Source organism: Micromys minutus, assembly GCF_963924665.1.
Source record: "Micromys minutus genome assembly, chromosome: 32".
Classification (NCBI taxonomy): domain Eukaryota; kingdom Metazoa; phylum Chordata; class Mammalia; order Rodentia; family Muridae; genus Micromys; species Micromys minutus.
In genome coordinates this window covers 2,091,959-2,108,561 of record NC_137967.1, presented here as the reverse complement: position 1 = coordinate 2,108,561, position 16,603 = coordinate 2,091,959, and the positions used below count along the sequence as shown (strand labels likewise).

Sequence of the window (16,603 nt, the reverse complement as noted above, 5' to 3'; positions counted from 1 at the left end):
GGACTCCCAAGGAAGGGAGCCATTTCCAGCTGGGACTCAAGAGTTCATGGCATCATGGGGCCCACACACTATCACCTCCATGTTTCCCAGGGAGCAGCTGTGTGCATGTGTGGAATGAATGACAAGATGTCCCACCCCTAGAGGAGAGCAGCACTCCAGAGCCTGGCCTGCAGCTGCCATATTTTTAGCATTCACAAGGATCAGCTTGGGTTTTACATACATTTCACTAAATCCCCATTGGGTTTTGACAAAAGGGTCCCATTTGGAGTAGCAACTCACACCAGCGAGACCAGGACAAGGCCAGACTTTGCAGACTTTTTATTTATGTTAGTGGTGTGTGTCTGTGTGTGTGTATCTGTGTGTGTGTATCTGTGTGTGTGTTAGGGATATGCACATGATACAGAGTGCCTGTGGAAGTCAGAGGACAACTCGTGGGAATTGTTTGTTTATTTGTTTTCTTCTCACCATGTGAGTCCCCAGGGATTGGGCTGAGGAATCTCTGGCTTGGTGGCAAATGCAGAGCCATTTTGCTGGCCCATGAATTTGCATATTCTGAAGCAAATCCTCTGAAAATTTTAGTGCAAAACACCCAAACAGCTACACACATGCAAAGTGCTCTACTGGCTGTCCTCCTGGGGTCCTTCTTGTTGAGGTCCTTGTTATTAAATTTAGACAAGGGTCCCTGCACTGTATACCTGGGGAGTGAGGCACTTGGGGATCTTTGTCATGGTCCTTTAGGGGTAGTCATTGCTTATAGGGGTTACCTTGGTTAGGGGAGGCTAGAAACAAACCCATAAATGCTTTAGAGGCATCTTTGTACTGAATGGAAGAAATGTGCTGTTGGGTGACAGAGGAACATCTCCTGGTTTAACCATTTACAGAGTAGCTTTCTTGAAGGGAAAGACAGAGTTTCTTACTGGCTTGGGATTTGCCAAGTAGGCTAGGCTGGTTGACCAGTTAGCCCCAGGAATCCTGTCTCCACCTCCTTAGCACTGGTATGATAAGTTCCTATTGCCTTGACCCCTTATTTTTATGTTGGTTCTGGGGCTTGAACTCAGGTCTCCATGCATTCAAGGCAAGCCCCTTTACTGACTGAGCCAACTCCCTGACTCTGAGAGTGGTCCTTTTTTAACACCGACAAGTGGCTAAAGAGGCTGTCCCAGATAGAAAGGGGAAGAGAAAAGCTTCTATTTGTAGCTGGTTCGGGTTAAAGGCCTCAGCATATAGCATTTCAGTCTAGGCCCGCCAGTCCATATTCCCGTTCTAGCATCCTAGCTTTGCCTTGGTTCCTGTCTTGCCTTCCAGGCACACCTATGTGTGGGCAGTTTGGTGCCTGGCAAGAAGGAGAAAAAAAGAAGCAACCTAGGTTCGTGGTAGACATGAGTGGGCAAGACTCAGGCATCAACTGAGGTAGACACTACAAGGCTAGTAAATGCTAACAAGCAGACAGAGTTCAGGGGACCCAAAATAGGAGCTGCTGGTGACCAGGAGGATGGCTTCCTACAGCAGCAATGCTGAGCTCTCAGCCTCCAGTGTGCCTGGATGGGCGGGAGTCCTAGGACTACCAAGAAGAGGGATGATGTCATGAAGAGGGATGTTGTCTGGCAGAGGGACGATGCCAGAGCTAGCTTCCTCTCCCAATTTCAAGCCCTTCCCATCTCTCTCAAACAGGGCTCACGGAAAACAGCCTAGACTCTCTGGTGTTTGAGTCCCTGATCCCCAAGCCCATCCTGCAGCGCTACGTATCCCTGCTGACAGAGCACCGGCGGATCATCCTCTCGGGTCCCAGCGGCACCGGGAAAACCTACCTGGCCAACCGGCTCTCCGAGTACGTGGTACTTCGGGAAGGACGGGAGTTGACAGATGGCGTCATTGCGACCTTTAACGTGGACCACAAGTCCAGCAAGGTGAGGAGGTCACCCTGAACTCTCTGCACACTGGGCTTTTTAAGCTCTCCATTGAAAAAAAAAAGATCAGGAAAGGAGTTCAGAATGGGACCTGCAGAAAAGGACAACCAAGTCAGATCCTCGTAGCCAGAACCATCTGGGGCACGTCAAACCTGCCTCCTCACAGAGAAAGCTCCTTCAGATATGCCCGGTTCACGGGGCAGGTAGCACTACTGGGCGTTACTTTTTTCCCCCTTTTATGAGACAACAATAACCACCAATGACATCAGTCACGGCTCAAGCCCTAGTTGTCTTTGTCTCCATGTTATGGGATTGATAGCAGCAGCTTGAAGGACGTTGGTCACAGGACACAAATCAGGCCAGCTAAGTGATGGCGCTGGGACTCCGGTTGAGGTCTCAAGAGTCCTGTGCATAGTCAGCTCCATCACCCCACATAGTGAACAGTGGAGACATAGAATCTGACCTGGTCCTGGCTCAGGGGGCTACGAAGGATCTTTGCAATTCATTTGTTCATTCATATTCATTCATTCATTCATTCAGCCTCCATGATACAGTGGAAGCCTGTGATTTCTAGCTCTGTTAGGTGTTGCATAGCAGCCTGGCCCGCAGGGTCTTCAACGGAGACCTGAGGAGGGAACTGACGAATGGGAAACGAGACACAAAGAAGGGAAACAAGTCGAAAGTGCTGATCAAGCTCTCGCTTATTATGCACCAAAACCATTTCTTATAAAGAATCCCATGGGGTGGGGAGATGAACGTGCTGCCAAGCAGGATCTGTTGCCTGGGTGACCGTTCTACTTGGCTAGCTACCTGCCCACAGTGAGATCACCTGATTTTTGGGGAAAGGCCTCTATCGTGGGAAACAGAAACCTAGGCCGAGATCTATGTAAAATGGCGTTACTCAGGCTAAGAGACTTTCTTAATTCTGTCGGTTCCCGGCAGCGTAGCACATCCGGAGCATCAAAGGTGAATTGGAAAGAGGCCCCTCTGTCTTATGAGTCACCTCATGCGCCTGAGAAGATTAGATCTCATGCCTGTCACTTGCACCCATGGTCATCGGATCCTCCTTTCTGGGTCCCCGTGTGCTTTCGTTGTAGGCAGGGGTGGGAAAGGCTCTCAGTCTCTGTCTGCAGCTTAGGAGTGGGTGAGTGAGGGAAGGCCACGTGGTGAGTGCTGGCAAACCGCCCAAGCTGATCGCATTTCCCTGCGTGGGCAGTGCGTCCACATAGAGCATGGCTGAGCCGTGCACCGCAGGGCTGGGTCAGAGGGATAAGAATTCCAAATGACAAGGAAGTGAGAGATCTGCCTGTAGCGGTCAGCGGCTGAGAGAATGAGGAAAACATGGAGGTTTTTCATGACCCAGCTTTATTTTGACTGGAAAGGGGAGCCTGGAGAGGCATGCACTGGGGAGAGGTGGGGGAGCCACTGCCCACCGAGTAGCTGGGCAGTTCTCACAGGCACCAGAGTCTGACCCAGCCTGTGCTTTCCCTCGGCACAGTGTTAGGCTGGCGATCCGACTCTATGCCTTAACTTCTGTAAAAAGGAGCTAATTACGGTCCATCCATCACAAAGCTACCACACTGCCTAAGATCCCATTCTACGTGATATCATCAGACTCCCCTTGGGAGGCTCTGGAAAGCCATCTTCCCTGCCGCACCATCCTTTGTGTCTTTTCCTGGTGTGTAGCCCCGACCCAGGCACACTGGGCTGTCCCAGTCTGTAACCAAGACAACCATCAATGTTCAGTTGCAGCAGGTCATTAACAGGTACCTCGGCACATAGACTCACTACCCCTATGACTTCCCCATCTTTCCTACCCAGCAGCACTCAGATGTGGCTGGGACCTCTTCTGCCCCAGTGGCTTCTGCAGAGCTCGCTCTCAGGAGGATGCTTTGGAGATAGCTAAAGATGAGACACCTGCCTTCAGAAGCCTACTGGAAAATTAGCATAATAGCTAGCAAGGAATGATGTTTCCTAAAGAAATGGTCAAGTGGGAATTAAAAACTGGACCTATAGGCTGAGATATCCCAGAGTCCACGTTTAAAAAAAAAAAAAAAAAAGTTGGGTATGATGGCCCACTTACAATCCCAGTACTGGGGAGGCAAAGACAAGAAGTTGCCTGGGGTTCATCAGACAGACAGCCTAGCCTGCTTGGGGTATGTGTGGGTTGATGGTACCTACCTGAGAAACAACACGAAAGTTTGCCCTCTGGCCTGCACACATGGGCACAAATATACGGCGCATACATATACCTGTGTGTGTACATGCACAGAGGAAAAAAAAGAGGCTTGGAGCAGACATTTTATAAATGCCAGGAGGCAAAGAGCCACAGGCCTTAGCTGTCCTATGCTCACAGCATCCCTAGAGCACCACATTGATGCCCTGTGACAGACAGGTTCTCAGGTTGTATCTGCAGTGTGATTTCATAAGGGGGGAAACTTCTTCCTGCCTTGGCCTTGGACAGTGAAGGCCTGGAGCACGTGGGTCTGCCCGCTCCAAGCTCCTTCTGCTGGCCCCTGTAGGAGCTGCGTCAGTATTTGTCCAACCTGGCTGACCAGTGCAACAGCGAGAACAATGCGGTGGATATGCCTCTGGTCATCATTCTGGACAACCTGCACCACGTGAGCTCTCTGGGCGAGATCTTCAACGGGCTGCTTAACTGCAAATACCATAAATGGTAAAGGGGGTTCTAGACCTCAGGGGTGGTGGCAGGGGGCACGCTTGTGAGCCAGGCTAGCGGGACAGCGATGTGCTGGATACACAGCCAGACGAGGTAGGGGCGGGGTAGCCAGTTGTCTGGCTGTAAGCTCACCCCCTAACCAGGGGCTTCTCACACTGTGTTGCTCCCCACAGCCCTTACATCATCGGCACGATGAACCAGGCTACCTCTTCCACCCCTAACCTGCAGCTTCATCATAACTTCAGGTGAGGTCCCCTGCCCCTCATCCAGGTGGACAGAGAGTACAGAATGGTGGCTCTCAGCCCTCTCAGAGCCTCCGGTGTGGGCGTAGTCTTTCTGTTGGGCGTTTTCTCCAGCTTAACCCATTATACTTCTCACGGCGACCTTACGTGTTAACGCAGAAAGCCATTTACCTTTTGTGTTTACAATGGAGAAGCAGGGCGCTTGGGGAACTTAAGAGCCATTCACACCAGTGAGAACAGAAGCCTACACCCCGGCCTCTGTGACTCTCAGCCGCTGGGTCAGTATCAGAAGGCAGCTGTGGCCATAAGACCCTGCCTCTATTCAGCATGAGCAGCGACGGCCTGTGTCTTTAAATGTCCCCACGTGGCAGGGGCTGTGGAGACGCCAGTTCTCTCTGTTGTGAGCCCTTCGTGGCTGGGCTCCCCTCCACGGGTAGTGCATCTCTGTGCCAGATGGTGACACAGCTTGCCCTGGTATCACTCAGCACCCTCATCGCTCCCTGTGCCTCTGGGTTGGGGGATAGACTTCATCATCTCAGCCTGGACCCTGCTCTCATTTTCTCTGGCCGCCATGCAGGCCTCCCTCGAGGGCGTACTAAACGCGGCCTCTACCACAACGCATGTGCTCACCTTCCCGTTTTCAGACGCGATGCTTTTTTGCGGCTCGCAGTGTTTGCTGGGCATCCTTGGCATTGAAAGGCATTCCTTGGCTCTCCCAGGTGGGTGCTGTGTGCCAACCACACAGAGCCCGTGAAGGGTTTTCTTGGCCGCTTCCTGAGGCGGAAGCTCATGGAAACGGAGATCAGCGGGCGGGTGCGCAATGCGGAGCTGGTGAAAATCATCAACTGGATCCCGAAGGTCTGGCATCACCTCAACCGCTTCCTGGAGGCCCACAGCTCCTCGGATGTCACCATTGGTAGGTGGGAGGCCAGGCAGGCTGGGGCAAGCTGATGGGAGGATAGCGTAGGTAGCGGTATCCCAAGAGCCTTGATCCTCTGGGTCCTGGCCAGGACAGGACACAGCAGAGATGTCATGCTGTCCTCAGAGATAAAGAAGGACAGAAGGACACCCAAGCCATCAGCCTCCTTTGACGAGGGAAGCTTACATTAGGAAGCCCACCCTGTCCCATTTCAGTTGTGATGTTTGTCACTGCGGTCCCCAGGTCCCCGGCTCTTCCTGTCATGCCCCATCGACGTGGATGGTTCCAGAGTGTGGTTCACTGACCTGTGGAACTACTCCATAATCCCCTACCTCCTGGAAGCTGTCAGAGAAGGACTTCAGGTGAGAAACACTCCTCTTGGCTTCCTCAGACGTAAGTGCCCTGTGCTCGTGACCCCACGCGGTCTTCTGTATGGAAACAGTAGCTGGCTGCAGTCTTGGCTCTCAGCTGCTTCTTAGCGGTGACTCCAGGCAAAGCATTTTGATATCTCTGCCTTATCGACAGGGGAGATAACACTATTACTCTGCCACAAAGACTGGAAAGGATTAAATAAAGCCGGGGCCACCAAGCCTCTAGCATAGGAGTGTGAAAGACATCAAACCAGATACTTGAGTTTGATTTGCTCATCTGTCTATATGTGGTTTCAAGTCCTAGATGAGGCCTAAGATCTGGGCTTAGTTTTACTGTTACAGTTTTTCAAGAGGAGAAAATTGAGGCCCAGAGATCATAAAACCAAAGCCCCCAACTAGGCATAATGGTGCACTCCTAAAATCCCTACACTTGGGAAGAAAGATAGGTCCTAGTGGCTGAGTATTTACCTAGCACAGGCAAGAAGACCCTGGGTTCTGAGACACTGCAAGAAAATCAAAGCTCAAAGGATCTGGAACTTGAATTTTCACCTTCTAAACTTCATCCCAGGTGCTTAGACTTCAAGCCCCAAGATATGGCCTACCTAGGTTCTGGGAGCACTTCCCTTGTGTCTAGCAGCATCTGGGGAGCACCTGCTGCTGTCACTCAGCTTAGGAGTTACTAGGGGTGCCTGGGATGACTCCTGCTGCCCCTCTCCCCACCTCCCCGATAACCTTGTGTCCTCTTTGCCTCAAGCTGACCTCCTGATGACCAAAGGGGAATGACCTGCGTCACTTGAGAGAAGCCAGAGGCCACTGAGCAAAGATATCCAAGGAAGCATAGACTACTCTTGAGCTGTCCCCTTGGTCCCCAATGGCTGGTGGTACCAAGGCCCCTCCCACTTGAAGCTGAACTGAAAGGGGGCTTCAGGCGTAGCTGGAGAGGGCACCTATGCTTCCTTTGCTCAGGAAACTCTTGCAGAAGGGACTTTTGCTCATTTTCCAGCCAAGAGCAAAGCCACAGATGGGAGGGGGCTTCAAAGTGACTGCTCTACCGCCTGCCTGTGGCAGGGCCCAAGTGGATGCCTCATCATGGTTCTTAGAGGTCATCTGAAGGACAAGGCCTCAGTGTAGAAGCAGTGAAGGGGGACAGCTGAGTTAGGGTTACCTAGCACCACCCTGCCCCAAATCTCTGAGCTCTGCCTTGGAATGGCAATGGAAGGCAGCTCCAAAGTCTGCTGTCATAAGGAATGGCTGTGTTCTCCCTGCCTGGGGTTAAGAGGGACGTTTGAGGATCTGCCGGACATGATGCCAGGGGCCTGGCGCTCCTGAAGCCCTGAGATATACAAGAAAGGAAACCAAGGCCGGCCAAAGCTTTGACCTTAACACAGTTCCCCCAACAGACCACCAGGATTGAGTGAAGGCTGGAGTCCAGAACAATGTAACAGCTACAGCTACTTTGTGACAATGAGGCCTTCCTAGGGTCTCCTATAACTTTCAAGGGAACTGTTACAGGTAGCCAGGGAGCAAAGTTTTGGTTGGGTTTGCCCGGAGGTTTTTGTTGTTTTAAGAACAGTATCTCATGCAGACTAAGCCTAAGCTAGTCTTGGACTTACTATGTATCCCAGGCTAGCCTTGAATTCCTGATCTGCCTGCTTCAAACTCCTGCATGCAGGGACTGTAAACATGTGCAGTGGTTTTGTTGTTTGTTTGTTTTGGGGGGGGGTTGTTCTGTTCTGTTTTGGGTTTGTTTTGTTTGCTTGTTTATTTTGTTGTTGTTTGACACAGAGTGTCTCTGTGTAGACCAGTCTGGCCTTGAACTCAGAGATCTGCCTGCCTTTGCCTCCTGAGTTCTGGGATTAAAAGTGTGCACTACTATGCCTGGTTTAGTGTTGGATTTTATGGCAGGGTTCCACATGTAATTTCATTTGATAAGAGGAGTCCTTTATTTAAAAAGGGGGAGCTCATTTTAATTCCCTTCTCTCTTTGGTTCCTCTGAGGGAAAGCTGAGTGTGTGCCAGGTACTGTATGGGGTCCCTCACTCCTCACAGTGGTCATGAGGGGAGCACACTGCCATTTAGAACATGTGTGTCCTTCCTTGGCCAAGGCTGTGAGTCGAGAAGAGGCAGAGACCTCAGAATAGGTTGCAAAGGGGACTGTCAATTTGGGCTGGGAAAGAACACAGAAAGTCATTCTGCAGGCACCAGCCTTTACCATCAGACCCAGGCAATTTATCGCCCCCTAGTGGATACCATGCAGTTCTGCATGTTCAGGCTGTAGTGTCTTTTTCTGGGATGTGTGTGTTTGTGTGTGTGTATGTGTGTGCGCGCACATGTGTAAGAAAATGCCTAAAAGTGCTTCCTTCCTAAATGTGAATGTTGGTGCTGCCATGCACATCCAGGAGCCCTGTGCTTCCTGTGGGGTCAGGAGTCTCACAGCAACCCAAATCTTAGTTTCCAGTGTCTTAGCAGATTCCTACCAATTCAGTAGTACAGTAGCTTCCTTTGCCCGGGGAAATGACCGCCTGCCTGCCCAGCTGCCCCTCCGCTGCCTTCCTTTGCTTGTGTTAGACTGACTCATTGGCCACCTGGCCTTGACCACATCCCTTGGAATGTAGGAAGTCTTGTAAAAAAAGTTTTCTGTTCTTACAGCTAATGTTTGCTGCACCTACGAATGCTTACCTTATGACTCAGTCTGAGGTCCCATTCCCCTCTGTCAGCGGAAACACTTGCCAGTGTGTCTGGTATCTGCAGAACGGGTCAATTCAGAAGACCTGGTGTTGGGGTGGACTGGGGATGTGAAAGGAAAGAGCCATAGAAGGGCACTCAGACCTTTCCTCAGTTACCAAGGTCCACTGACACCCTGCGCAGTCCCCCGCACCAGCTTTGGCTTTCCCCTCCGTAAATGGGAAAACAATCTGACCTATGGGACAATTTTACTGGTCTGGTTTCTGGAAACCCAGATGTTCTCTGGATGTACAGTGTGGGGACTGGATGAAGAGCAAGTGTGTACAAAACCGCTGGGTCTCAGGAGTGCTAAGGGCATGCTCAGCCTCCCCAGAAGGGAGTTGAGACCTGGGTTCAAATCCAGATCCATTAGCCATCAGATAAGAGAGGGCACCTGTTAAGTAGCCTGGCTCTTTCCAGTTGAGAGACTGACTTTGAAAGGTGTGGTTCTATTGGGTCAGAGCTGGGCCCGGTTACATTCTGGTCTCAGTAACTATTTGCCTCTTGGTTTTCCCCACTGCAGCTTCCCACAAGCGTGGAAGAAGCTCACACACAGGGAGGTGGTATCTGGAATTCTCCATCTATGTACCCTGAGGTTGCTGTAGAAGTACCTCTTTACAGCCCAGACAACCCTGCCCTGCCCTGCCCTGTCTGTGAGCATGTCCTATCGGGTCTGCTTTGATGCCAGCGGCCAGTGGGTGGCAGACTTGATCTGTGTCTTAGTCAGGGTTTCTATTCCTGCACAAACATCATGACCAAGGAGCAAGTTGGGGAGGAAAGGTTTGTTCACCTTACACTTCCACATTGCTGTTTATCACCAAAGGAAGTCAGGACTGGAACTCGAGCAGGTCAGGAAGCAGGAGCTGATGCAGAGGACATGGAGGGATGTTACTTACTGGCTTGCTTCCTATGGCTTGCTCAGCCTGCTTTGTAGAACCCAGGACTACCAGCCCAGGGATGGCTCCACCCACAATGGGCTGGGCCCTCCTGCCTTGATCATTAGTTGAGAAAATGCTTTACAGCTGGATCTCATGGAGGCATTTTCTCAACTGAGGCTCCTTTCTCTGTGATTAACTCCAGCTTGTGTCGAGTTGACACAAAACCTGCCAGTACAATCTGTGATGGCTCTTCTCCTTCCTGGGGTTCCCCCATCTGTAAGCCATGGGGACAATGCTTCTATTGATGTCATTATTCTGTTCACTGCTGTCACCTGGCACCCAGGTGTGCTGTAAGGCGTGGCACACTAGACCTCGAAGCACAGTGGTTTCACGAAGCTGTGGGAACAGTCATTAAAATGATTGCAAGGTCGCCCCCCCCCCCAGGCTTGAGAAAAGCACCCTAGGAGCAGGAGATGCTGGCCCTTATAAAACTAAGTGATAATATAGTTTGCTCTTTGGGGCATACATGGGTTCCTCTCAGAGGCAAGTCCGAGAATCCTGAGCCAGCAAAGGTCTCATCACTGTTGCCTATGCTCAGTATACTCTTTCAACGTGCTTACAAAAGGGTCCCCACCCCCCGCATGCCCACAGAAGCACTCTGGAGAGTTAGATATACTTGAAAATTGGGGGCTCATGGCCCGGGGACGTAGCTTAGCTGTTCATGTGATTGTCCCATAAGCAGCAAGGAAAAGGACCACAGTTCAGATCGCCAGGACCCATGTCAATTCCCAGTGACTGTGTGCTCCCAATTGCAGTTCCACGGTCAGAATGCAGGGATGCTCAGAGCCAAGCTGGCAGGCACACTAGCAGAATCTCACAACTCTGGGTTTAGCTGATCAACTGCCTTAGTGGCTGCTAAGTGAGTCAGATTCGAAACATTGACCTTGGGGCCTCTGCATGCACACTTGTGCATGTGTGGACTCACTCTCGCACACACACAGCACACGTATTGGTGAAAAAAAAAGAAGAAAATACAGGTTTATTTCATCATCAGACTTGCTGTGTTGCTGCCCAGAACCAGGTCTCGAGTGGGCTTAACCAGTGGGGTTCTAGAGGTGACTTGTGAAGGCTAGCTCTTTCCAACCCAACACTTAGCCACCTCATGGTGGGAGTGTGAAATCGTCTGTGATGGGAGCATTTCCGCCACGGAAGCTGGCAAAGCTCCCCTTCAGACTGTTGCTTCCCTCCCTGGAAGCTGTTTATCAGGTTGAACCATCAATCCAAAAGGCAAATGCTGTGCACAGTGACCGAGCCAAGAGCGAGCCCCAGTCAGTGAGACTGAGCGAGCGCCTAACCCATAGGCTGTGTTTATCCTGGATGGCTTCCCTGGTTCAGAATGCTACTCATAATGCTGGTTTGGGAGGTTTTCCACCAAGCTACAGAAGCGGGGTAACAAGAGTCTCGGCCTGATTCCAGACTGTACCCGTTTTGCCTGTTTGCAGCTCTATGGAAGGCGTGCCCCATGGGAGGACCCCGCCAAGTGGGTAATGGATACCTACCCCTGGGCTGCCAGCCCACAGCAGCATGAGTGGCCCCCCCTCCTACAGCTCCGGCCCGAGGACGTGGGCTTCGATGGCTATTCCCTGCCTCGGGAGGGGTCGACAAGCAAGCAGGTGCCCCCCAGTGACACTGAAGGAGATCCATTGGTGAGTTGACAGCACTAAAGGGAGTGGCAGCCACGTCTGGGTGTGAGGCAAAGCTCTCGGGATGTAGGGGATTGACAAAAGCTTGTTGAATGCTTGACTCAACCCGCTGGTAGGATGACCTCCTCAAGTACTTCGTTCCATGGTATTAGTTTTTCATTAAGTTCTTTGACTTCACTTAAAAGTTTTCTTGTATAAGGTTAAAGGTTTTGTTTCTTTAAATTTCCTCTCTTCCTTTGGATGTCCTGATGCATGCTCTCTGCCCCACTGTTTTTCCTGAGATGGTACCATTACCATATCTTGTCCCAGAGGGTGCTAGGAAGAGAGAGTGCTGGGAACTTGGCACCAAAGCTGGACAAGCAGAAGACATGACAGCCCAGGGACCCTGGCTAGTGGGGTGAGATGCTTTTCAAGGGAACCTTGGGTAGCAGCGATAAAGCCCCAATCAATTCTAGACGCACGCATGGTCATGCTGCCAAGTTATACCTCACTCATCCGGAAGCCATGGGGACTTTTGGGGGAAGCAAATGTGCCCAAGTCACCACAGGTGTGGCTGTCAACCTGCCTGAAGGCTGTCGTCCCCTCCCCCACCCACCCACACTTCTGTGGCAGCTACAACAAAAGCAGAACAAAGGTATAGCTTGCCTTGCACAGTGGAAGAATCCTCTTAGGACAGGCAGCAGGGCTGGAAGGCAGCCAGAGGGACCTGTTCTAGCCCTCGTGGGGAGCCAGTGAGCTAAATAAATGCCAGGTGACCTCAGCCGTCCTCAGGAGGCACAGTCACAGTGGTGAGGCTTAGAACAGGAGCCAATTGACCAAAAGAATCTAATGCTGCCGCCCTGCCGGTGGCCTGAAGGGAACGCCGGATCCATTAGACTTTTCTCAAGGCCAAGGTCACGGGGGTCTTACAGAGGCTACGGGGGTCTTACAGAGGCTAGCAAGTTCATTGTGCCACATCTGATGTAAGAGTCAGGAAATCCTTCAGTCTCTGGGGCCATTTGGATAGAACCTAGAAAGGTCTACAGCCCCCTCAGAACTCACCCAGACCCTTGAAGGGGACTATGCTGGCACAAGCTCCCCTGTATTTATTCAGATGCTCAATGTATCTCTAGAGCCAAGGACCATATGTCTCTATTGTAGTGGCTGACTTCCTTACTGATTCCTTCCCCCCACCCCATGAGAATGAGTCCTTCCTGAGACTGACTGGATTTTTATCTCAGGACCGTACACTGGGGTATTTGATAGTGAGTAACCCTCCCTGCTTCAGAGAATTCACCTTTGTCTGGTGGCCTCGCCTCTTCCATGGTTCTGGCCTCACAGATAAAGAACAGCTGATAGGCCGACTAGCCTTGTTCCCGGGAAGATTCTGCACAGCATCTGGAAGGCAGCTGGTTTCATACTAGGACAGCCTTCTCCTTAGCCCAGAGAGGCCCTCCCTCCTAACCTACCTGCTATATAAAATACAAAGTAACAAATTTTAATCAAAGATATTTTCTGTTGTCTGTCTGCTCCCAGACATGTGGCCGGTACAGAATGTAAACTGGAGGAGGTTAGGAGCAAAGGCTTGGGCTCACACTCCACATGAGGCAAAGGTGTCAGGCAACAGCCCACACTCTGTCTTAGTTAGGGTTTTACTGCTGTGAACAGACACCAAGACCAAGGCAACCCTTATAAGGACATTTAACTGGGGCTGGCTCACAGGTTCAGAGGTTCAGTCCAGTATCATCAAGGCAGTAAAATGGCAGCATCCAGGCAGACATGGTACAGGAGGAGCTGAGAGTTCTACATCTTCATCTGAAGGCTGCTAGCAGAATACTGACTTCCAGGCAGCTAGGGTGAGGGTCTTAAAGCCCACGTCCAGCGTGACACCCCTGCTCCAACAAGGCCATATACCTGCATGTTGTACCAGTCCCGGGGCCAAACATACTCAAACCACTACACACTCCTAAAGCTTTCTCTGCAGCAGATGGGCCATCCTTGAGTGTTCAGCATACCATATCCTTTGCTTCCCAAAAGATTAACCCCTTGTCTGGCCCACATGTGGGACATGGGAGGCTCTGGTGCTTTGGCATTTGGTGTGGTGCGTATTCTCTGAAAGCTCTTTGCTCCTGGCAAGCTGCTCCTCCCCTTCCTGAAGGCTATGGCAGTGACTGAAACCAAGGTCAAAGGCTGCCCAGGTTCCACTAGCAACAGCTGTGGGGATGGCATTGGTAGACGTGGAATCATGTATATAGCATGGCGCATGTATGAAGTCATCCCAGACTTCAACGTGATGGGCGGAAACTGTGTACATTGACTTAAGTTTGACCAGTTAAGGGAAAGGACTAAGTAACTTCAAGGTCCTGTGGTTGGTAAGCAGGGAAGCTGGAATCAGAGCCCAGGACTCTGTGCTCTTGTCTGCAGCTTCTCCTCTCCAGGGAGCTGTGACCTCTCCGAGGAGGCCAGGGTGGGCTTCCCAGCAAACTGACCGGCCGTCCCACCCCTTCCCTCCCCACAGATGAACATGCTGATGAGGTTGCAGGAGGCGGCCAACTACTCCACCCCCCAGAGCTACGACAGCGACTCCAATAGCAACAGCCACCATGACGACATCCTGGACTCATCCCTGGAGTCCACCCTGTGACCGAGGCCCCCACTTCTCCCTCCATCCCACCCCGCATCCTCCACTTCATTCTGAAGACGACTTCCTGAGCCAGCCCTGGCTGCCACAGCCTTGAAACCAGAGCAGAGAAGCAGAAGACCCTCGTCCCTTCCACTCTGCCCTTGCATGAGCAGCCCAGGACCTCTCCCTCCAACAGCGACAACCGTACCAGCCTCTGTTCTACCCTCAGATTCTCGTTTTTTGCCTTGTTGGTGCGACCTCCGTGAGACACTGAAAATGCTTCATGGGAAAGGATCCTCACTGCCGAAATATGAAGAGTTTAAATGGAAATTTAAATGTTAAGATTCCACTTGGTGCCCTGAAACCTAACAACATCCCCCCCCCCACGCTACCCCACCACCACCCCCCAGACAGAAAAGACTAAACCCAACTTGGAAACACATAACAGCAGGGTTTCCCCCAGCACAGACCCACCAGCTTGGGTCTGGCCACCAGCACCCCAGAGCCATGCCACCCGCCCTTCTCGGACAAATTGGTGCTAACAAGGGCGCCTGCTTGGAGCGCCACCCAGGGACACCAGTACATCACGTGTCTCCGTTTCCCACATGGTGCTCTCCTTCCCAAGAGGTACTCTGTCTGTTCCAGTGCACCCCTTCCCATTTCCAGCCCATCAGCCCCGATGATCCGTGAGAGCAAGTGGAGACGTGAGAATGTGAGCGGATGGGGTTGGCAACACAGAAAAGTTCGCCTGTTCTCCTTTGTCTGTCTACAAGGTCAGGTTTCTGTCCTCAAACACTGTGTACTGTGTGAGTAGTTCTTCGGAGAACTCTCGACCCCTGCCTGTGTCTGCCTTTCTTCCTGGTTGATTGTGAAGCCCCCCCCCCATCCCCCAACCCTACTCCCATGACCAGAGTTAGTTCTTCGGTGACAGCAAGAGCTAAGTAGAATTTGCCTCCCCCCCTCAGCCTGGGTTTTTAGTGTCCATTGTCACAGTTCTGGGCCCTCAACACCTCCCTCTGGGGCTGTGTGGGCATTCGTGATCCTTACAGATAGATGAGAACAGTTCTCCTCCTATGAGTGAGCCACAGACCTCACCTTTCTGGCCTCTTGAGAGCTGAGAACTCCACCCCATCAACTCAGGCACCCCAGACCCCAGTTGCAGGAGGAGTTGACCATCCCCCCCCAAACACTGGCACTTTTCTCAGAACCAACCGGACACAGCTTAGCCAGGGAGGGGCGGCCACCCTTCCCAGAATCCTGGCCGTGCCTCCGTCCTGACAAACCTTGCCTGACCTCTACGGTGCTGACCGCCCCAATGCAATGCCTTACTGGTTTTGTACTGACTGTGTCCATTAACATGAGTGTTGTGCCTGCCTGGGGTTGTGTGTGTGTGTGTGTGTGTGTGTGTGTGTGTGTGTGTGTGTGTGTGTGGTGTCTTCCCCATCAAAGTAAACAGGGCTATAAGTCATCTATCCATGAAGAAAACACAAGTTGCTGACTTCTCATCCAAAAGAATCATCTGTGTGGATGTATGATTGTGGAGAGAGAGGGAGAGAGAGAGAGAAAGATAGGTTTTTCTTTCTTTCTTTTTTTTCTTTTTAGGGTCCTATCAATCTCTAGCCAACAAGCTCACTAGACAGTGACCCCACAGGTCCATGGTCCATGCGACCTTGTAAACCCATACTCTAAGAAACATACCCAATGTACCATGGCTTCAGCACACTGGTGTTTTCACCATATGGACATCTTTGGGCTCTTTGTGTTTCATAGAGACTTTACTGGCCCCACTGAGGATATCTCTGTTAACAATCAGGGTTTTTTATCTCATTATTCTATTCTTGAACGTTTGTCTCTTGTTTTTTTTTTTTTTTTTTTCTTCTTACCCTAAGAGCTTGACCCAAGACTGCTCACTTTGCTTGGAATGGCACTAGTTTTCTTCCTCGTTGAAAGGAATAAGAATGTGTCCTGTAAACTGATAAATAGAAACATTTCCCATCCCTGCTGTAATCCCAGACCCAGCCTGCCTTTTCTATGAGTATGGATGTGAATGTGTCTTCTATTGTTCTGTTTGTAATAAAAGTTTTAAACCGTATGTCTAGCCTGTGACCAGGGCCAAACCCTGAGCCTTCCAGTGACCCGAAGGGTAGCTCTTCTCAGTCTGACTCCCAGCAACGGCCGTACACTCTCATACTGTGAATTTTGGAGGTAGGAAAATTCAGCCCCTCCTCCTGCTTAGTTTTCTCAATCACCTTAGAAGTACACCCCACCAACATTGCTTAGGACTGTTTTCTTAACGACACCCTCTCCCCAGTCTCCAGACCTAGACTTCTCTCCCACCACATCCAGGGTTGCAACAGCAGCGTGTACCTATTGCTGCCTGACTCGGTTTTGTGGCCCTTGAGTTCCTCTTGGCTCAGCCACCTTCCCGAAGCACTGGGAAGCGCAGCTGTCTGAGAGGCACATTTCCGACTGGGTCATGTTTCCTTTTCCTGTTGCTTGACCTTGGACAAAGTGACTTTGTACTCATTTAGAGCCCTGTCTGAAATGCTTCCATTTTGCCTTTTTATATAGATAGGCT

General features: G+C 51.2%; 1 protein-coding gene across 3 annotated transcripts in view; it reads left to right on the top strand.

The window, feature by feature from the left end:
* Positions 1–15,498, top strand: part of NAV2 (neuron navigator 2) — a 251,405-nt gene extending 235,907 nt beyond the window's left edge. For all 3 annotated transcript variants that reach the window (XM_080908845.1, XM_080908844.1, XM_080908846.1), the window contains 7 exons: positions 1,672–1,907; positions 4,430–4,584; positions 4,761–4,832; positions 5,549–5,745; positions 5,992–6,110; positions 11,223–11,426; positions 13,921–15,498. In XM_080908845.1, coding sequence (XP_080764971.1) covers positions 1,672–1,907; positions 4,430–4,584; positions 4,761–4,832; positions 5,549–5,745; positions 5,992–6,110; positions 11,223–11,426; positions 13,921–14,046 — 1,109 coding nt within the window. In that variant the 3' untranslated portion in view covers positions 14,047–15,498. The remainder of the gene's footprint in view (positions 1–1,671; positions 1,908–4,429; positions 4,585–4,760; positions 4,833–5,548; positions 5,746–5,991; positions 6,111–11,222; positions 11,427–13,920) is intronic.
* Positions 15,499–16,603: the final 1,105 nt, after the last annotated feature.